At 64.4% G+C, this 18,914-nt stretch overlaps 7 protein-coding genes across 7 annotated transcripts; 5 read left to right on the top strand and 2 right to left on the bottom strand.

Annotated features, from left to right (window-relative positions):
* Window positions 1-626: 626 nt before the first annotated feature.
* On the top strand, window positions 627-3,813 carry NCU08303 (Lon protease 2, peroxisomal). The gene is made up of 5 exons (XM_062772178.1): window positions 627-931; window positions 1,099-1,169; window positions 1,231-2,324; window positions 2,371-2,444; window positions 2,485-3,813. The coding sequence occupies exons 1-5, from the start codon at window positions 700-702 to the stop codon at window positions 3,603-3,605; spliced, it is 2,592 nt and encodes an 863-aa protein (XP_062628162.1). The 5' UTR covers window positions 627-699; the 3' UTR covers window positions 3,606-3,813.
* A 688-nt stretch (window positions 3,814-4,501) lies between these two features.
* LOC62_04G005630 (uncharacterized protein) lies at window positions 4,502-5,824 on the top strand (the record flags this gene model as incomplete). The annotated part of the gene is made up of 1 exon (XM_062772177.1): window positions 4,502-5,824. One exon carries the CDS (start codon window positions 4,502-4,504, stop codon window positions 5,822-5,824), a length of 1,323 nt encoding a protein of 440 aa, XP_062628161.1.
* A 249-nt stretch (window positions 5,825-6,073) lies between these two features.
* sorC_1 (FAD-dependent monooxygenase sorC) lies at window positions 6,074-7,576 on the bottom strand (the record flags this gene model as incomplete). Its single annotated transcript, XM_062772176.1, has 2 exons — window positions 6,074-7,274; window positions 7,317-7,576. The coding sequence occupies 2 exons, from the start codon at window positions 7,574-7,576 to the stop codon at window positions 6,074-6,076; spliced, it is 1,461 nt and encodes a 486-aa protein (XP_062628160.1).
* Window positions 7,577-8,229: 653 nt separating this feature from the next.
* Window positions 8,230-9,702, top strand: SPAC922.05c_2 (UNC93-like protein; the record flags this gene model as incomplete). The annotated part of the gene is made up of 3 exons (XM_062772175.1): window positions 8,230-8,478; window positions 8,526-8,703; window positions 8,747-9,702. 3 exons carry the CDS (start codon window positions 8,230-8,232, stop codon window positions 9,700-9,702), a joined length of 1,383 nt encoding a protein of 460 aa, XP_062628159.1.
* A 683-nt stretch (window positions 9,703-10,385) lies between these two features.
* On the top strand, window positions 10,386-14,474 carry LOC62_04G005627 (uncharacterized protein). Its single transcript, XM_062772174.1, has 5 exons — window positions 10,386-10,940; window positions 10,980-11,874; window positions 11,911-12,574; window positions 12,629-14,287; window positions 14,339-14,474. Exons 1-5 carry the CDS (start codon window positions 10,583-10,585, stop codon window positions 14,348-14,350), a joined length of 3,588 nt encoding a protein of 1,195 aa, XP_062628158.1. The 5' UTR covers window positions 10,386-10,582; the 3' UTR covers window positions 14,351-14,474.
* Window positions 14,465-15,600, bottom strand: sym1_1 (Protein sym1). The gene is made up of 8 exons (XM_062772173.1): window positions 15,559-15,600; window positions 15,364-15,476; window positions 15,304-15,324; window positions 15,163-15,250; window positions 14,979-15,088; window positions 14,849-14,933; window positions 14,672-14,810; window positions 14,465-14,636 (listed from the first exon to the last, which is right to left on the bottom strand). The coding sequence occupies exons 1-8, from the start codon at window positions 15,563-15,565 to the stop codon at window positions 14,585-14,587; spliced, it is 615 nt and encodes a 204-aa protein (XP_062628157.1). The 5' UTR covers window positions 15,566-15,600; the 3' UTR covers window positions 14,465-14,584.
* Window positions 15,601-16,875: 1,275 nt separating this feature from the next.
* On the top strand, window positions 16,876-18,877 carry UGD5 (UDP-glucose 6-dehydrogenase 5). Its single transcript, XM_062772172.1, has 4 exons — window positions 16,876-16,977; window positions 17,216-17,435; window positions 17,486-17,650; window positions 17,722-18,877. The coding sequence occupies exons 1-4, from the start codon at window positions 16,944-16,946 to the stop codon at window positions 18,707-18,709; spliced, it is 1,407 nt and encodes a 468-aa protein (XP_062628156.1). The 5' UTR covers window positions 16,876-16,943; the 3' UTR covers window positions 18,710-18,877.
* Window positions 18,878-18,914: the final 37 nt, after the last annotated feature.

Genomic DNA, 18,914 nt, shown 5'->3' with positions numbered 1-18,914 from the left:
GTGGCCGAGGGTGAGTGATGGGCCGTCGTAAGGGACCGAGTCTTGTCAGTCTGATCCGACCGAGGCGGGTCAGCCAAAGAGGGAGAGGCCCAGAAGCAAGCAAGCGCCGCACAGGGGGCGTGCGTGCGTCGCGATGCACAAAGTCTCCCTTGTCTCGTTGCGTCATTGCTGGTTAGCTAAGACTCGAACATTTTTCCACCAGATTCACCGCGCACGGCGTTGACCGACAAGGCTGACAGGACCCGTTCGGCCGCCACTCGGCCATTCCGGCCAAGGGGTGGTCAGGGGACGGGACACGGCCACGGCCACCGAGGGGGGAGCGGCAAAATGGCTCAATTAACGCGTGGTAAATAGTTGTTATGTAAGGTTCCGGGCTTATCACGTGACTGTCCCTCCTGTCACCGTGCTCATGTCAGTGCGCGGCGCGGCGCGGGGGCCTTCGTCTGCCTCGCCTTGTCATGAGAGTCAGTCTGAGTGGCGGCGCGTGGAGCTCCGTAGAATGCACCGGGCGATGACTGGCGTTAGCCGGACAACAAGCCATGGCTCTACGCGGGGAAGCAGCAGCATCACGCCACGAAGTAACCGCCTAGGCCGCGTCAGTCGATATGGTAGCATCTAGAGCACGACACCGTCTGTCTTAATACTTCTTTACGCTTCAGCCTCGACCTCGCCTTGTTTGTTGTGTAACACCCCATCACCATGTCAAAGCAAACTTACCTGCCAGCAACGCTGGCGCTCATCCCGCTCCCCAAACCAGTCGTCCTCTTCCCCTTCCTCCAGGTCTCCATCACACTCGGCACCGAGGCAGTCAGCCACATCTTGTCGGGCCTCTCGGAGCAATCAGAGAGCGCCAAACAAGACTCGCGTGAGAGGTACGTCGCGGCCGTCCCCGTGGCAGAGGGCGATCGTCGCGTAGGGCGCTGGGCAACTGGTGAGTAATGTTCACGGCGATGTGGTGTGACGGAGGCGAGCAGGTGCGATGGGGCGAGTCGGCGACCTTCCTCGCCCTTCCTCGGTCGCTCGACCGACCGGCGCGGGGTAGTCTACGCCCCCCCGCCCACTGTACACACAACACACACACTGACACACACCGCCCAGCTGCCCGCGTCAAGCGCATCTATCGTGCCCACAAGGATGACGATGTCTGGACTGTTGTCCTCGAGGGTCTGGTAAGCAAGCCGCCGCCGTCGTCATTGACAACGCCGTGGCGCCCGCTGACCATCAACCTAGTCGCGAATTCATCTCCCCCGCTCCCTCCCTCCCATCCTCTCCGTCCTCCCGCCACTCCCCCTCCCCGTCAGCACCTACTCGCTCCCCGTCCCTTCGCCAGCCAGGCCAAGCATCAACTTGCTGCCGGCCGCCACCAAGCTCCTGTCCCCCGAGCTCCACCCAAAGCTCGCCGCTCTGCCCCCCTCGATCCAGGCCGACTTGCTCGCCAGCAGCCTCCGCTTCGACTGGGACGTTAGGGTCGAGCTCTTGTCCACTCCGGACGTGGACGACAGATGCGCACGGGTGCGTGAGGTAATGCTCGCACTCCTTAGTGCCAAAGGAATCGGACCCCCCGACGACAGTGCGCTCGCTACCCCTCCCGGCCAGTCTTCTGCCCTTGTCCGCCGCCGCCCCCAGAAGGACGGTGCCCCTTCCAAGATGCAGCTCCCCGACGACCTCAAGCCTCTCGAGGCGACTCTTCAGAAACGTGGTAGCGAAATGAGTCCCGAGGCCGCACAGGCCGTCCAGCGGGAACTTCAGCGCCTCAGCAAGATCCCGTCCCAGGCGGCAGAGTACGGCGTGGCCAAGACTTATTGCGAATGGCTTCTCGCCCTCCCCTGGGGCCGTGTGAGCGAGGGCAAGCGCGTCGACCTCGAGGCGGCGAGGAAGATGCTTGACGACGAGCACGAGGGCCTCGCAGAGGTCAAGCGCCGTGTCATCGAGTACCTGGCCGTCTACCGCCTCCGCCGCGACCTCTGGGAGGAGCAGAAGAAGGAAGACGCTGCGGCAGAGGCTGCCGAAGTGTCCAAGAACGTCGACGAAGGTGTCGCCCTTGACGATAACGCGGCTGGCGACGTTGCCACCACCAACGCCTCGGCTCCGTCGCCTACGGACGCCAACCGGCAGTCGGCTCCTATCCCCAAGAGCGCTGACGTTGACGGCCCCCCTAACAACGTCTTCCGCGACAAGGCGCCTATCCTGCTGCTTGTGGGGCCTCCGGGTGTCGGCAAGACGAGTATTGCACGCTCCATTGCGAATGCCCTGGGCCGCAAGTTCCACCGCATTTCGCTTGGAGGTGTGAGGGACGAGGCGGAAATTCGCGGCCACCGCAGGACGTAAGTAGGGCGGGGCGGGGTGTGCGTGCTGTTTCTGACGTCACAGTTATGTCGGTGCGCTTCCTGGTCTGTTCGTCCAAGGCCTTCGCAAGGTCACCGTGTCGAACCCGATTATTCTGCGTGAGTGCTAGAAGGTTCGACGACAGTACTGACGAGGTAGTCGACGAGCTGGACAAGGTTGGAACTTCCAACTACCATGGCGACCCCGCTGCTGCCCTTCTCGAGACCCTGGACCCCGCTCAGAACTGGGCCTTCCACGACCACTACCTGGGCGACGTCCCCATTGACCTCAGCCAGGTTACCTTTGTCGCCACGGCCAACTCGCTCGACACGATCAGCCCGCCGTTGCTCGACCGTTGCGAGGTCATCGAGTGCCCAGGCTACGTCACCGACGAGAAGCTCGCCATTGCCCGTCGCTTCCTTCTGCCCAAGCAGACCGTTGAGAATGGCCTCGGCAAGAGTGGTGTCATCACCAGCGACCAGGTCCTCACCCGCGTCGTCAACGAGTACACTCGGGAAGCCGGTGTGCGTTCGCTTGAGCGCGAGATTGCCAAGCTCTGCAGAGCCAAGGCAGTCGAGTACTCGACGTCGCGCGACGGCGGTGCCACATACAACCCGGAGATTGTCGCCGACGACCTTGAGCGTATCCTCGGCATGGCCAAGTACGAGCAAGAGCTCCGCGAGCAGGACATTCGCCCTGGCGTCGTCACTGGCCTTGCCTACCGTGGCTCGGGCAACGGAGGCATCCTTCTCATCGAGAGCACGCTCATCCCCGGTGGCAAGGGCCGCCTGCAGTTGACTGGCAGCCTTGGTGACGTTATCCGCGAGAGTGCCGAGCTTGCCCTTGCCTGGGTCAAGTCGCACGGCCCGGCGCTGGGTCTGGGAACCGACCCGCTCCGTGACGTGGATATCCACCTCCACTTCCCCGCCGGCGCCGTCAAGAAGGACGGCCCGAGTGCTGGCACTGCCATCCTCTTGACGTTTGTCAGTCTCCTCACTGGCCGCCCTGTTCCGCCGACCATTGCCTTGACTGGCGAGGTCACTCTTCGTGGCGCCGTCACTGCCGTTGGCGGCATCCGCGAGAAGCTGCTCGGTGCGCACCGTGCCGGCATCACCAGGTGCATTCTGCCCGCGCAGAACGAGAAGGACACGCACGACCTGCCGCCCAGCGCGCGGTCGATGAGCCTGACGTTTGTGCGCACCGTCGAGCAGCTGCTCGAGGAGGTGTGGGGTCGCGACACGCTCGAGGGCCTGCGTCGCACCGACCTGGCGCGGTTGTAAGCGAGAGCGACGCGCCGCGCGCGCCGAGCGTCGAGCAGGACGTTGTCGCTCTGCTGCCAGAGGCACAGTTGTAACGGGCGATCTGGCACAGTTGTTACCGACACGCGTGCATAACGGCGTGCCCGGCGCGCCGTGGCCAGTGCCTCATCTCAAGATCCTGATATAAACAAGTTTCAAGTGTTGTAGACGAATGAAGCCATAGCTGGAATCGGTATGGTGGTGGTGGTGACGGTGACGGCGAGGACGACGAGGCGCCCGACGGGTGGTGCAGGCTGATACGCAGTGCCTTGTACCACTGATGCCTGATGCCTGGTTTAACCCACGCCAAGTGCAAGCAGAGGACCCAGAGGGCTGGACGGGGGCGTCGTAAGCTGGACTGACCGCGACAGGGTTGACGTGATTTCAGAGGATAGTTTCAGGGGGTGCCTCGCCCGCTACGACGCGTGCCGCGGTACCGCGAGTCGGCGCGTGAGGTGGGCTACCCAGCAGCTCGAGCACCCTCATTCTCGTGCTGCTGCTCAAAGCCAGGGGAGGGGTGGGATCGACTGCCGTTCGTACCAGCGGCACTGCCATGCGAGGCCTGCAAGGCTAGACCACCCCGTTCACATACGACGCCGAGGCACAAGTGGCACCCCGTTTCCCTCCCGCCGGGGGCCACTGGGTCCCAGCCTCGCGCGGTGTCGCGCACCGTCGTACTCGTCTCACCGTCGTCAAGGCGCCGTGCCATGCTCGTGTTGACCTCGGACCTGGATCGCGGTGTGGTGTGTGTGCTGTGCACTTCATACTCTGGCAGTTAAGAAAACGGCGCTCGCTCTCGACTCTTGTGACTCCTCATCACCACCCACACTCGCTCACACACACTCGTTTCTCGACCGCCCGGCGCCGTCGACAAAATCATGCAGCTCACAGCCCTCGTCCCCCTCCTCCTCGCGCTCGCCGCCACGACCGCCGAGGCGCGCTTCGTGCCCGACGTCGCCGCGCTCGACGCACACGGCGCCGCCGTGCCCCGCAACATGCCCGCCGCGGCCGCGCGTATCGCCGCGCGCGCGCAGGCCGCCAACGCCAACAAGGCCGCCCGGGGCCTCTCGCGCAAGCGCACGTACGATATCCGCACCGGCAAGGACGGCAAGAAGTGCAAGGTCCGTCCTTCAGGTGGCGCGACGCCGTCGTCTGCCGGCTCCTCGTCCACCCCGGTTGGCTCGGGCTCGGCGGTCGTCCCCACTGGCGGCGGCGCCGGCACCACCGCCCCCTCCCCCTCTGACGGCGGCGCGGCCACCACCTCGCCCTCGTCTGCGCCTACCGGCACCTCGTCCGAGGCGCCCGGCACGACCTCCCCCTCGGCTGCCGCCACCACCTCCCCCTCAGCCGCCGCCACCACGTCGCCGTCGGCCGCGGCGACGACCTCCGAGTCGGCGCAGCCCACGCCCGCCACGTCGGCCCAGCCGCAGCCCACCGTCGCCCCGCAGGCCGGGAACACGCCCAACGGGATCAAGGCGGGCATCTCCTCGGGCCAGGGCTACGACCAGTTCGCGCCCCACATCGGATGGTGGTACGACTGGACGCCGAACCCCTCGGGCCACTCGGGCGCGCCGATCGCCGTGCCCATGCTCTGGGGCGACGGACACCTCGCGGGCGACCAGGACGACGCGCAGCGCTTTGCCGACTTCCAGAAGCTGTCCAAGAACCCGCCCCCGCCGTACATTATCGGCTACGAGGAGCCCGACTGCTCGACCAAGGGCTCGGCCAACATCTCCCCGGAGCGCGGCGCACAGGTCTGGAAGGAGACGGTTGCGCCGTTCGGTGCCGCCGGCTCCAAGATTGTCGGCCCCAGCATGTGCAAGCAGATCGACGAGGTGTGGCTCACGCCGTTCCAGCAGGCCGGAGGCAGCTGGGACATCACCAACGTGCACGTCAACAAGAACTCGCTGGCCGGCGCAAAGGCTAGCATCGACTACTACTACAACAAGTACTGCAAGCCGATTTGGGTCACCGAGTTCGCCTGCGTCGACGACGCCAACAACTTCACGCCGTGCTCGGACCCCGGCCAGCAGGTCCAGTTCCTCAACGACGTCGTCGACTTCTTCCAGAATGACCCCCGTGTGGCGGCGTACGCCATCTCCAACGGCATTGGTCTCGACAGCTGGCAGCTGACCGACGGCAGCGGCGCGCTCACCACCGTCGGCAACGCGTACCTCAACGCGATCAAGAAGTACCACTAGGTCCGTCGCGTGTAGCGCGGTGGGGCAGGCACATTGGCCGTCTGCGATACGAACGCCGGGTAACTGGCGATACGAACGCGACGGCCCTGCCCCGCGCCACCAGCCTTGCGCCACCTTCCGCCACTTCCACTTCCACTGCCACACACCGTTCCTCACTCCCCCCCACCCCATACTTGCACCCCCTTGCATTGCTGGCAATGCAGCGATATGAATTGCCATGATCACGACGTGTGCATCTATTCTACTAACCTACGCGACGCGCACGGCGTGAAGCGCGTCGGGGAGGTCGTGGCCGGGGCGTGTTCTCGAGTCAAGGTCGTCGCCATTGAGCTGGCGCTCCGACTCGACGACCGCGGCGCCGGTAAGGCCATGGCCATTCCCGTTACGTTGACTCACAGTCCCGCCCTCGCCGGCGCCCTTCCGCACCTCCGCCTCGTGCCGCGCAATCTCCCGCGCAAACACAGCGTCGACCTCATACACCAGCATCCACCTGGTCCGATCACTCCAGTTGCGCTCGACAACCGCCTTGATCTCGCCCGCGGGGGGCAGGCGCGCGGCCGCCACGTCCGCGTCGGCGGCGCGGTACCCGTCCAGCACGGCATACAGGTCGGCGTAGTGCGGCGACCTGACCGCGTCGAACAGCGCGAGCGCTGTGTCGAGTGGTAGCCCCTTGGCGCTTGCCCAGCGCACCGACTGCCCAAGCGTCCACGCGTCCTCGAGCGCGAAGCCGGCGCCGGCGCCAAACGCCCCCGAGAGCGGGTGGCTCGCGTCGCCCACCAGTGCTATGCCGGGCTGTACCACGCTCTCGAGGCGCGGGCCGGCAAAGTAGTCGTACTGCTCGACGAATGTCGCGAGGCGCAGCAGCTCCTGCACGGGCTGGCACATCTCGGCGAACGCAGCCCGGAACGCAGCGACGCTCGAGCGCCGGCCCCAGCTGCCGCGTTGCCCGTCGTCCGCCTCCTTGATGCTGGTGGTGATCTCTAAGTGCGGTCCCAGCGGGCAGGAGTACACCCATTTCCGGTCCGTGCCGTGCCAGAACGTCGAGGCGTCCGGCAGGCCGTTGACGAGCGCCGCGGACGTAGCGGGCACGAGGGTGCGGTACGACGTCGCGCCGGCATACGCTATCTTGTGGTCTGGAAACGCGTGCGCGCGGACCACCTGCGGTGGGGTCAGTGGGGGTGGGGAGGGGCGACGTACCGAGCGGATCCCGTCCGCGCCGACCAGCAGGTCGACTTCGTCTTCGAACCCGTTGGCGAAGGCCAGCCGCAGCCGGCCGCTCGGCAGCGTGGACACGCTGACCAGCTTGTGTGCGGTGCGGATACGGCTCGCGTCGACCTGGCGCAGGAGCGCCTGCTGCAGATGCGCGCGGTGCACGCGCGCATGCTGCTGGTGTGGCGGGGCGAGCGGGTCGGCGTCGTTGGTGGCGACCAGGGCGCCGGTGTGCCCGTTGCTTCGCGGCGTCAGCAAACACGCCGCCACACGCCCAACCCACCGATGCTCCAGATCATGCCCGCTCGGCGCACGGAACAGCTTGTCCCGCGTCAGGTTACGCGACGCACCCAACGCCTCGAGCATGCGCCACGTATTCCGCTGCACTGATATCCCGTTCCCGATCTCGCTGATCGCCGGCTTGGCCTCGTACAGCGTGTACGCGAGCCCGGCCTGCCCGAGGGCGATCGCCGTGCCCAGGCCCGCGGGGCCGCCGCCTATGATTGCGACCTTGGGGGGAGTGGGGGCGGTGGGGTTGGTCATGTTGGGGTGTAGGTGGTGGGTCGACGACGACGGCGACGGCTTTTGTGGCGGTCAGACACCACGAGGCCGGTCGGTTCCATCGTCTATCTCCCTCGTCTCTTCGGACAACGCAGTCGCGCAGTCTGGTCTGCTCGCACAGCCACACGCAATCACCGCAGATGATTGCGAGAAGGCGCGCGGAGGCATGCATGGACGACGGGAACCGTTGGTCAGCAGGCGGATAAGTATCGGGGGTGCAGGTGTGCTAGACCACGACGTACATGACGTGCTCGACATGTCATCTCGACTGCGCGACCTGCAAGCCGGCCGACCTCGGCATCGCCCGTGCAAGGCGTGCACATCTTGCCTTGTGTCGCGCCGTGTCGACATTCTAGCCCCCGCCGACGTGCGCGACGTGTGTTCCGCGCTAACTTTAGCCTAGTCGCGGAGCCATCGTTCAGCCGCGTTCAGCCATGTTCGGCTGCGGCGGCGCCGTTATCGCGATTCCGAGGCGGGGTATGCGGTCTTCCCGCGGCGTGGCAACATCGGTGTGGACAACGACGCCATGTATCGCTCTTTCGCAGCGACGAGCCTGGCTCTAGTCCGGAGTCCAGACGACGAGATAAAGCGCGGCGGCGTTGGCGCCGCCACGGCCACACAGCCCGCCACACACAATGTCAGCGCCCGCCAAGCACCCCCCAGTGGTGTGGCACCGCTCAACGCCCTTCGCGGCGCTCATGGTCGCCGCGACGGCCTTCACCTGCCCCGGCATCTTTGGCGCCCTGAACGGCATGGGCGCCGGCGGCGGCGCGAGTCCGGGGGTGAGCAACGCGGCCAACGCGATCGTGTTTGGCGTCATTGCCGTCGGGAGCCTCGTCGTCGGGGTCGTGTGTAACAAGCTCACGCCGAAGTGGACTCTTGTGGTGGGTGCGGCGTGGCAGCCTGGAACTGTTGCTGAATGCCCGACCAGATCGGCACACTCGGGTACGCACCCTACGCGGCCGGCTTCTACGTCGTCGACCGCTTCCACGCCGACTGGCTCCTCCTCTTCGGCGCAGTGACGTGCGGCCTGTCCGCGTGCTTCCTGTGGGTCGCCAGCGGGGCGATTTTTATCGGGTACAACGAGGAGCACCGCAAGGGGTTTGCGAGTGAGTCGGCGGGTGTGCACGTTGCCCAGCTCACGCGCCGCAGCATCCCTCAAGTTTATGCTCCAGAACCTCGGCGCGTCGATCGGCGGCATCATATCCCTCGCGCTCAACGTCCACCGCGACTACCGCGGCTCGGTCAGCCGCACGACGTACATTGTGCTGATCACGATCATGTGCATCGGGCTGCCGTTCGCGTTGGCCCTGCCCTCCGCGAAGCGGGTCCAGCGGACTGACGGCCGGCGCGTGCAGTTCAAAGACTACAAGCTCGCGACGCTGCTCCGCGCGTTCTGGGCCATCGTCCGCAGCCCGACCATCCTCGCGCTCGTCCCCCTGCTGCTCTACTACCAGTGGTTCCTGTCCTACCAGTGGCAGTTCAACTTTGCGTACTTTACCGTGCGGGCGCGCGCGCTCAACTCGGCGCTGTTTTACCTCACTGGGTTCGTCGCCGCGTTCTTGTTTGGCCAGTTCCTCGACTACCGCGGGCTGCGGCGGCCGACGCGCGCAAAAGTGGGCTTCGGCGTCATCCTCGTACTGGTCGGCACGTCGTGGATCCTCGGACAGGCAGTGCAGGTGCACTACGACCGCAAGCGGCCCACGCTCGACTGGGCGCAGCACGACTTTGGCCTCGGGTGTTTTGTGTTTGTGCTCTGGGGCATATCCGACCCGCTCGTCACCATCTTCGTGTACTGGCTCGCGGGCAGCCTGACCAACAACGCGAACGAGGGCGCGTTCCTCGCTGCCTTCCTCAACTCTATCGGCTCGGTCGGCGCCACGTTTGGGTTCGTCGTCTCGGCCAAGAACTTTTCGCTCGTTGGCGCGTGCGCCATCAACCTCGCGCTGTTTGTCCTCGCCGTGCCGGGGTTGGCGTGGGTGAGCTTCACGCGGGTGACGGAGACGTCGCATGGCACGAGCCTTACAGCGCTGGGGGGTGACGATGACGAGGACAAGGCTAGTGACACTGTCGCAAGGTCCGAGAGTGACGAGAAGGTTGCGGAGTGAGGGAGGGGGTGGAGTAACTCTTGTGATGATTGCCCAAATGCCACCTGCCACTCTCCGCCTCGTTCTGTTTTCGTTGTGCCCCGGTCTATGCGTTCCTGCCCCAGATAGACATGAAATTGCCATGCTGCAGACTGCAGTGCAGTGCAGACGACTGCACCCGCGAGATTGAGCCCACCCGTTTGGCCCGACCCGTCACCAGCCCGTCACCCCCTGCCGTCTTGGGTCAAGCCAAGGATGATACTACCGCCTGGCCCCTCAACCTCAGCCCTGAAGCGCCGCTGCCGCCGCGCCGTGCCGCCTCGACGCCCGGCTCGCCCTCACTCATGCCTACTACTTTGCTAGCTTGGTCTCTCCCGCCGTGTGCATGGTCCGAGGTGTAACGTTTGTCGTAGCGTAGCGATACGTTTTGGGGCGATGGAGCGTTGCATCCCGTTTTGGATGCAGAGTATAGTTTGGTTCCCGTGCTGCATTGGTTGTTGTTGGCAGGCGCGTCGTGGGTCTGCAAGTTGTCCTGAATGGGGAGCGCGTGTGCGTGTTGGCCGGGCGCGTCGAACGACCATAGAAAGTGTGGGTGGGGGTGGGGTTTGAGCGTATGCTGCTGGGTGGTGCCTGAAAAGGGTCAGACTTGTCCAAGTCTGCCGCGTCGAGGACGGGAGTGGATTCATTCGACCTGCCTGGCTGGCTGTCCACTCGCCGCCGCCGCCAACAGGACTGTGCGACAACTCGACTCTGGCTCGACCTTTGTAGCGACCATCTCACCTCCCTTTGACACACTCCCTCTCCACGTATCAACGCCCACACAGCACACCCGCACACTCTCAGCCACGTCGGTCATCACGACAACTCCTCGGGACAAACATCGTCCATCCCAGACACAATCATGTCCCTGGTAGACACGGCACCCCCACCATCGGACGAGGTCGCTGCCGCAGTGGCCCTCGCCCTCGACGATTCGCACGAGCCCCTCTCTGCATCGTCAGACGTGGTTATCGACGACAACGCCCACGACCACGACCATGACCATGACCACGACGGCGAGGACGAGGCTGACGACGACGACGAAGCCGACGCCCACACGGCCGTTCCCGCCACCGACGACTCGGCCGGCGCGGGAGACAAGCCCACCCCGCGCAAGGACGCCGCAGCGGCCAAGGACCGCGGAGAGGACAAGGAGAACGGACCCGCCGTGCGCAAGGAAGGGGGCGTCAAGAAGGTCCTCAAGAGCGGCGTGTTTGGCGGTGGGTCGATCACACCATCGCAGATGTTGACGGGTACAGGCTCGCCGAAGAGCAAGGTCGTCGCCTCGCCGCGCAAGGCCCCGACCAAGCCCGTTGCCGCTCCCCGCCCGTCGCTCGCCAACCGCAAGCCCCTAACGGCGCCGACGGCTGCCTCGGCGGCGCGCACGGCAGGTGTGGCGGCTCACCCGACTCTGGCATCGCACCCTCCCCGCCCAAAGACGGCGTCCTCGGCCTCGACGGGACCCGACTCTCCCATCGCACGCCCACGTCCGCTTGTCGCTTCGGCCACGGGCGCCTCGACAACTTCCACGACTGTGCCCAAGGCGCGCTCGAGCACTGGCCCCGCCTCGACAGTTGGCACCACGACCACCACACGGGTGCGCCCCGCGCTCACCAAGCCTGCGGTTCCGACCGCACGGTCCACCGTGGGTGCTGCCCCAACAAAGGCACGTTCGACCATCACTCCCCCTGCGTCGGCGTCCACCATTGTCAGCCAGGGCACACCAAGCTCGGCGGCCACTAGCACTGTCTCGTCGACCCGCACTACTACCCTCACGGCCAAGCCCGAAGTCAAGGCGACACCCAAGGCTGCTCGTCCTAGCCTGTCCGCTTCGACCACGGCGACGCCACGCACGGGCTCGCTGCACAAGCCGACATCCTCGAGCATTTCATCCATCAGCCGTACCCGTCCGAGTGTCGTTTCGGCTTCTGCCCCAGCTGCTGGCACCGCTGCCGCGCGCAAGGCCGCCGCCGAGGCCGAGGTGCAGGCCCGTATCGACGAGCTCACCAAGCGCTTTGAGGAGGAGAAGACTGCCCTCGAGGCCAAGATTGTCTCTGCCACCGAGGAGGCCGACAAGGCCCATGGCGAGGCCAAGGTCCTCCTCGAAGGGCAGATTGCCGACCTGACCAAGGAGCGCGATGAGATCCAGCCCAGGTGGGTAGTGTAGGCTGATATGCGCTTACGGCTCAGGGTTGCGGACCTCGAGTCCAAGTTTGCCGAGGCCCACTCGTCACGGGAACAGGTGCAGACCAAGCTCGCCGACTTGACGGCTGAGCGCGAGCGCGAGGCCAACGAGGCTCGTGATGCTCGCGACGCCCTCGCTACCGAGCACGAGTCGCAGGTAAAGGAGCTCGCTGCCGCGCGCGACCGCTTCGAGGAGGAAGTGCGTACTGTCCGCGCCGAGCTGTCCGAGGCCAAGGCCGCGCACTCTACGGTCGAGGTGACTCTGGCTGGTGTCCAGGCCGAGCTTGCCACCAAGGTCGCCGAGTTTGAGGCTGCGCTGGCCAAGGCCAGCGAGGAGCGCGCCGCGCTCCAGACCAAGCTTGACAAGCTGTCCTCTCTCAAGGATAAGCTCGAGGCTGAGATTGCCGACGGCGCCGAGGAGGCCGAGAAGAGCTTCCGTGGACTGGAGGGTCTTGAGGGCAAGGTCAAGGAGCTGGAGACTGAGCGTGACGAGTTGCGCGAGGAGCTCGAGGCCGAGCGCAAGGCGCATGGTGACAAGGTCGGTGCATGGGAGAAGGAGCGCACTGGCTTGCAGGGTGAGCTCGGTGTCCATACCGAGCAAGCCTCTGCCCATGCCAAGGCGATTGCAGAGTCGGCGGGTGTGGTTGAGGCAAAGGACAAGGAGCTCAAGGTGAGCAAGAAGGAAGAAGGGCAGGAAGAGCAAGAGCAAGGCCTAACCAAGCAGGAGCTGAAGGCTGCCCACGACAAGGCCGTTGCCGCCCACGCCGACCTTGTCGCTTCGACCACTGCGCACGAGGAGAGCATTACCGACCTCAAGCGCCAGCTCGAGGAGGCCAATGCCAAGGTGTCCGCTTCTGCTGGTGCCGAGGGCGAGTCTGACAAGCTGCGTGCGTCGCTCAAGGCTGCGGAGAAGGAGCGTGATGATCTCCAGGCCAAGGTCACCGCCGTGCAGAAGGCCAAGGACTCGCTCGAGGAGGCCAAGCAGGTCGCTGACGCCAAGGAGCAGTCGCTCCAGGGCGTCATTACCTCGCTTGAGAAGAGCCTCGAGTCGGCAAAGGCCGAGCACGACGCTGCGCTCGCCGCTGCCCTCAAGGCCGCGCAGGAGGCTGCTACAGCCAAGAACAACTCTGCGCTGGAGGCTCTTCGCAATGAGCACGCTGCGGAGGCTATCAAGCTCAAGGAGGGCCACGCCAAGGAGGTCGACGCGCTCAAGGCCTCGCACGCCAAGGAGATTGACGCGCTCAACAAGTCTCATGCCGATGCTCTCGCCGCCTCGAGCACTGCTGCCTCTGCCGAGCTCACTGCAACCCACACCAAGGCCATTGACGAGCTCAAGCAGGCCCACGCCAAGGAGGTCGAGGGCATCAAGCAGGCCCACGAGAAGGCCCTGGGCGAGGCCCATGTCAACGCCGTCGACCAGCTCCAGACTACCCACGACGAGAAGATCCAGGCCATCAAGTCGGCGCACGCTGCCGAGCTCTCCGACGCCCACGTCAACGCCGTCGACCAGCTGCAGAGCACTCACGAGGAGGCGATCCAGGCTCTCAAGGATGGTCACGCCAAGGAGCTTACCGAGAAGGCTTCGGCTTCGGACAAGCAGGCCGCTTCGCACGCCGACGTGGTCAAGGAGCTTACTGCCAAGCACGAGGCTGCCCTTGCCGCGGCCGTCGCTGCTGCCACCAAGGCAGCTGCTGACAAGGCCGCTGCCGACCACGCCAAGGAGCTCGAGGCCGTCAACGCTACCCACTCCAAGGCTGCCGCGTCGGCCAAGGAGGCCGCTGCTGCCGAGCTCGAGGCTCTGAAGGCTACCCACTCCAAGGCCGTCGGTTCGGCCAAGGAGTCGGCCGCGGCTGAGCTCTTGGCTGTGCAGTCTGCCCACGACAAGGCCTTGCGTTCGCTGGAGGAGGCCCAGGATGGCCGTGAGGCCGCCAACGCCGAGCTCACCGCCTCGAACAAGTTGTTGAACGACACTGAGAAGACTGTGGCGCAGCTCAAGACGCAGCTCGACGACACGCAAAAGGAGCTCATCGCCATCAAGAAGCTGACTCCTCCACCCTCGCCTACAAAGGCCAACGAGGAGTTGCGCCGGGTCAAGGAGGCGCTCTTTGCTCGGACAGAGGAGCTTGAGGGCATGAACCAGGTGATTGAGGGTAACCGAAAAGACTTCAAGGACACGCTCGAAACCCTCGACAAGGAGCACGCTGCCCAGCTGGAAGCTCTCAACAAGGCGCACGCCGAGGCGCTTGCCGCGCAGGCGTCCAAGGCGTCCGAGACACACGCCGCGCTCCAGGCCGAGCTTGCGGCGCTCGCCGCCGAAAGACAGTCCAAGGCGCTGACGCCTGCCGAGAAGGGGGAGACTACGCAAGAATCTATTCCCGCTGATGTGTGTGCACCTCGTGTTGTCGTTGCTCCAGGCTCGTTGCTGACATTGCAGAACGACGCCTAGACTACGATTTAAAGTTCAAGTACGCGCCAGCCTGTAACGAGCGCACCTGTAGGCGGTCCGGGACACTATGGCATTTCGACACGCTACCTCCATGACTAATCCACATGCATTACTGTATACAATGCGGGGGAGGGGTGTTGTGGCGGCGACGGCGGATGTGATTGGACTGATGGGTGTGCTACATGAGATGATGTGAGTGGCTGTGGCGTCTATGGGGGTGTTGGCTGGGGTCGTCTACGACCCCGCCACAGCGGGTACATGCGCGACGTCCTTTCCCTGCGTTTGCCTGGGGTCAGCAGTGCCGCCATAGTGAGTACCCACTTGGCATTGAGGAGGCTGAGATACGTGTTCCACAAGATACCGCACGTCTGCTGGAAGGGCAGCCTGTACCGCAGCGGCACGATGCCGAGGTTGGCCGCCTGGATAGCAGGCCATACCTTCCAGTTTGCCTTGAGCGCGGCTGGGCGCGTCAGTATACACCCCAGAACCGCTACGCACTCCAGTAGACGTCGTCAAACTTTTGCTTGATGTGCGCGCGGCTCTTGCCCTCCATGATGCCCATGCTGCCCACGAAGAGCGTGAGCTGAGGCGGTGTCAGCGGCGGCGAAGGCCAGGCGGCCAGACTCACTCCCACGGGCGCGAACACAAACTGGTCGAGCAGGACGCGCTTGACCGTCACTTGCACCGCGTGGCCCGCGCGCATGGGCACCGAGAACTCGAGGAAGCGGAGCCACTGGCCTGGGCGGGGGCGCGGGCGTGAGCAAGGCGGTGCGGGGTAGCGTGGGCGTGGACGTGGCTGGCGGGGTACTCACCTACGACCGGGCCCATGCCGAGCCCAAAGACTGCGAAGCGCGCCGTCCTTGCGGGGTCGTACGCCGGCCGGTCGTCCTTCTCTGCGAGCTGCGACGTCAGCGAGTGGCGAGTGGCGAGGCGTTGCACCGCGCCAGACATACCGCCATGCCGAGGCCTTGTGCCTGTGGTCGTTAGTGAGGAGAGAGGACATGGCGCCTCACCACCAAATCCGAGATGGACGACAGGAGCCCATTCGTCGCGGTCAGTGTTAGGAGCGGGTGCGTGTCAAAGTGTCGGTTGTACACCGCCGTGAGGCGGCTCGCGGCTGCTGGGACTGGGGGTATGAGTGGGCGCAGAGGCCGGGTGGCGTCGCGTCGCGCGATGCGTCGTTCACGCGTTCCAGCGCCCACACTCACCTGGCATGGTGCGAGTTGCGACAATGTCAATCAATGCCAGAGTCGACTGTGAGATTTGGACAGAGGACAACAGATACCCCGCCAAGATAAGTGGAGTGAGTCGATGGGGTGGGGAAAGTGGGGATGGCGTTTACGTCATTTCCACGTGGGGTCTGGCAAACAAGAACAACTGGATGAGCCGCTGCGCGATCTTGACGAGTGGCGCTAGTGCTGCACGACAGTTGGCACGTAGCAGCCTCGAAGCCACAAACCCGTCATGTCCGACGCGTCGGGCGATCTGGCTTGGCTCGCGGGCCAGCGCTGCCCCTCGCCGCGTGGGATCCATCCATGGCACAACCAGACGTGCAGACACCGCCGTCGAGCCAGAAGCAGCTCCCGGCGTCCACGCGCCCTGAGACCACCGGTTCCATAGTTTTGCTCTGCGTCGTCACGACTCTAATCGGCGCGGGTGTAGCCAGGCAGGTAGAAGTATGTAGCGGCACACTGAAGAGAACCCGGGCCCTGGCCGGCGGCAGTGGCGTGCGTGCGGTGAGGGCGAGGGCGGTCCGGAAACGTGAAACGGGCAAAGCAAGCTGCCTGCGGGCGGACTCGGCTGGGCTGTTCACGCACATGCGTGCTGCGTGAGTGCGACGCTGCCGGGCGGACCCGGCGGGATGCTCAAGCTAGGTAGTGTGCTAAGCTTTGTGTGTTTGTTTGATCGGTAGCAGCACGAAGGTCCATGTCGCGGCGTGCCTCGCTCTACGGTCGCGCTCCCGTCAGGGCAATCCCACGTGTCAGGGGAGGGAAAAAAGATGACCCCCTTTATCGAGAGCCGCTGAAAAAAAATTACAGGAGCGTCCTGTACGCCCACTTGGACGCCCCCGGCTTACGCCCCGGCAATCCTCTGACGCCCGCGACCCTCTCTCTTTGACACAAAGTTGAATCACTTGGACGGCTTTCCCTGAGGTGAGAAGAGGCAGCGGGCGCCTCATTCTGGGAAGCAGGTTGCACCGGGTTGCACCCATCTGGCCCATTTGGGCGACTGCCCGCGCTCACTTTGATCTACCCGTGGGACCAAATACCCTTAGATTCAAAGTGTAGTCGCGCGCGGTGGGTAGGTGGGATGGCGGGGGCGCGCGGCGCGCGTCGGCGGCGCAGAGTGTACCATGGCACCAAGCGAAGCCCTACTTCGCCCGCTGCGCGCAGCTGCTGCAGTGCACGCACGGAAGACTGACCATCCACCCTCCCACCCCAGCCCAGGCACCCCACTCAGCCTCCAACGCGACTGCACACCAGGCCCGCCATAATAATACACTTTTCCACAATCACCCCCCCCCTCTTCATCTTTCCAACCCTTCCTCTTCTTCTTCTTCACCCCCTTCTACTCCATAGACTAGACTTTCGACATGGCCCCCATCCAGGTCAAGAAGATTTGCTGCAGTGAGTAGTGACAGCCGTGTTGTAACAGCGACAAGAGCTGTAGGGCGTATGACGCGCCAACGCGCCGCCGCGCCGCGCGCCGCGCCCCCCGCCCACACGTTCCACGTCGGCGACGGCAGCACCACCCAGCGTGGCCAGCCGCGCCGATGATCACAACTCACCACCATCCCCATCCTTACCTCTACAACTTTGCATGCGAATCCCCAGAGGCCCGAGCAATCACTGACATGCGCCTCAGTTGGCGCCGGTTACGTCGGTGGCCCCACCTGTGCTGTTATTGCCGCCAAGTGCCCCCACATCCAGGTCACCATTGTCGACCTGAACAAGCAGCGTGTCGACGCCTGGAACTCTGACAACCTCCCCATCTACGAGCCTGGCCTCGACGAGGTTGTCAAGGGCGCCCGTGGCAAGAACCTCTTCTTCTCGACCGATGTCGACAAGGGCATCGCCGAGGCTGAGTGAGTGGTAGCGTCTGTGCACACAGTGCAGTTACTAATCCTTTCCATAGCCTTATCTTCGTCTCGGTCAACACCCCCACCAAGAAGTCGGGTATCGGAGCCGGCTTTGCCGCCGACCTCAACTACCTCCAGCTTGCCACCCGCCGCATTGCCGAGGTCTCGACCACCTCCAAGATTGTCGTCGAGAAGTCGACCGTCCCCTGCAAGACTGCCGAGTGAGTCAGGCCGTAGTTGGGCGGGCGTCAGCCACTACGCGCGTGTTACAGGAGCTAATCAATCCCCCCAGGTCCATGCGCACCATCCTCGAGGCCAACTCGAAGCCCGGCTGCACCTTTGACATCCTCTCCAACCCCGAGTTCCTTGCCGAGGGCACCGCCATTGCCGACCTCTTCGCCCCCGACCGTGTCCTTATCGGTTCGCTCCAGACCCAGTCGGGTCTCGACGCTTGCGCCGCCCTCTCCGAGGTCTACGCCAACTGGGTCCCCCGTGAGCGTATCCTCACTGTCGGCCTCTGGTCGTCGGAGCTCTCCAAGCTCGCCGCCAACGCCATGCTTGCTCAGCGTATCTCGTCGATCAACGCCCTCTCGGCCATCTGCGAGGCTACTGGCGCCAACATTGACGAGGTTGCCTTTGCCGTCGGCAAGGACTCGCGTGTCGGCCCCAAGTTCCTCAAGGCTTCGGTCGGCTTTGGTGGCTCGTGCTTCCAGAAGGACATTCTCAACCTTGTCTACCTTTCCGAGTCGCTCCACCTCCCCGAGGTTGCCAAGTACTGGAAGGCCGTTGTTGAGATGAACGAGCACCAGAAGAGCCGCTTCGCCCGCAAGGTTGTTGACACCCTGTTCAACACCATCACCGGCAAGAAGATTGCCATCCTCGGCTGGGCCTTCAAGAAGGACACTGGTGACACTCGCGAGTCGCCTTCCATCTCGATTGCCAACCACTTCCTCAACGAGAAGGCTCGCCTCTCGCTCTACGACCCCCAGGTTACCGAGGAGCAGATCTGGCTCGACCTTACCGACTACGGAGCCATCCCCGCCGAGCCCATCAAGCCCCACGTCTCGATCCAGCAGTCTGCCGAGGAGGCCTGCAAGGGCGCCGAGGCCATTGTTGTCTGCACCGAGTGGGACGAGTTCAAGACGCTCGACTGGGAGAAGATTTACGCCAACTGCCCCCGCCCCGCCTTTGTCTTTGACGGCCGCCTCATGCTCGACCGCAAGAAGCTCCAGAAGATTGGCTTCCGCGTCGTCACCATTGGCACTGCCGATGGTTACTAAAAGATGGGTTGCCTTGCCGTGCTTGGACGGCGCGACCATCTTTCCGTTTTCCTCATTTTGTAGACCGCATCCGTTACAAAGCCCCATGCCATTGTAGAGGCGGGGGTTCTGGACTCATAGGACACTCGTTGGTAGAGTAGGAGAGATGTATTATCCTGCTGCGAGAGAGCCGAGCCAGAGCGACCGCAGGTCGCGAGGGCGAAGT

The sequence above is a fragment of the Vanrija pseudolonga genome, chromosome 4 (assembly GCF_020906515.1).
Source record: "Vanrija pseudolonga chromosome 4, complete sequence".
Taxonomy (NCBI): Eukaryota; Fungi; Basidiomycota; class Tremellomycetes; order Trichosporonales; family Trichosporonaceae; genus Vanrija; species Vanrija pseudolonga.
The sequence above is the reverse complement of the archived record's forward strand: the minus strand, read 5'-3'. Positions and strand labels throughout refer to the sequence as shown.

Excerpts from the sequence above, each read along its gene's own strand:
- NCU08303 (XM_062772178.1), top strand. The coding sequence starts at position 700 with ATGTCAAAGCAAACTTACCTGCCAGCAACGCTGGCGCTCATCCCGCTC. Across the intron at positions 932-1,098 it reads CGTAGGGCGCTGGGCAACTG|CTGCCCGCGTCAAGCGCATC; the intron begins GTGAGTAATGTT and ends CACACCGCCCAG. Across the intron at positions 2,445-2,484 it reads GTCGAACCCGATTATTCTGC|TCGACGAGCTGGACAAGGTT; the intron begins GTGAGTGCTAGA and ends CTGACGAGGTAG.
- LOC62_04G005627 (XM_062772174.1), top strand. The coding sequence starts at position 10,583 with ATGTCCCTGGTAGACACGGCACCCCCACCATCGGACGAGGTCGCTGCC. Across the intron at positions 10,941-10,979 it reads CAAGAGCGGCGTGTTTGGCG|GCTCGCCGAAGAGCAAGGTC; the intron begins GTGGGTCGATCA and ends TGACGGGTACAG. Across the intron at positions 12,575-12,628 it reads CAAAGGACAAGGAGCTCAAG|GAGCTGAAGGCTGCCCACGA; the intron begins GTGAGCAAGAAG and ends CTAACCAAGCAG.
- sym1_1 (XM_062772173.1), bottom strand. Across the intron at positions 15,251-15,303 it reads CACAAGGCCTCGGCATGGCG|CTCGCAGAGAAGGACGACCG; the intron begins GTATGTCTGGCG and ends CTGACGTCGCAG. Across the intron at positions 14,811-14,848 it reads GTTTGACGACGTCTACTGGA|CCGCGCTCAAGGCAAACTGG; the intron begins GTGCGTAGCGGT and ends TGACGCGCCCAG.
- UGD5 (XM_062772172.1), top strand. The coding sequence starts at position 16,944 with ATGGCCCCCATCCAGGTCAAGAAGATTTGCTGCA. Across the intron at positions 17,436-17,485 it reads AAGGGCATCGCCGAGGCTGA|CCTTATCTTCGTCTCGGTCA; the intron begins GTGAGTGGTAGC and ends TCCTTTCCATAG. Across the intron at positions 17,651-17,721 it reads GTCCCCTGCAAGACTGCCGA|GTCCATGCGCACCATCCTCG; the intron begins GTGAGTCAGGCC and ends CAATCCCCCCAG.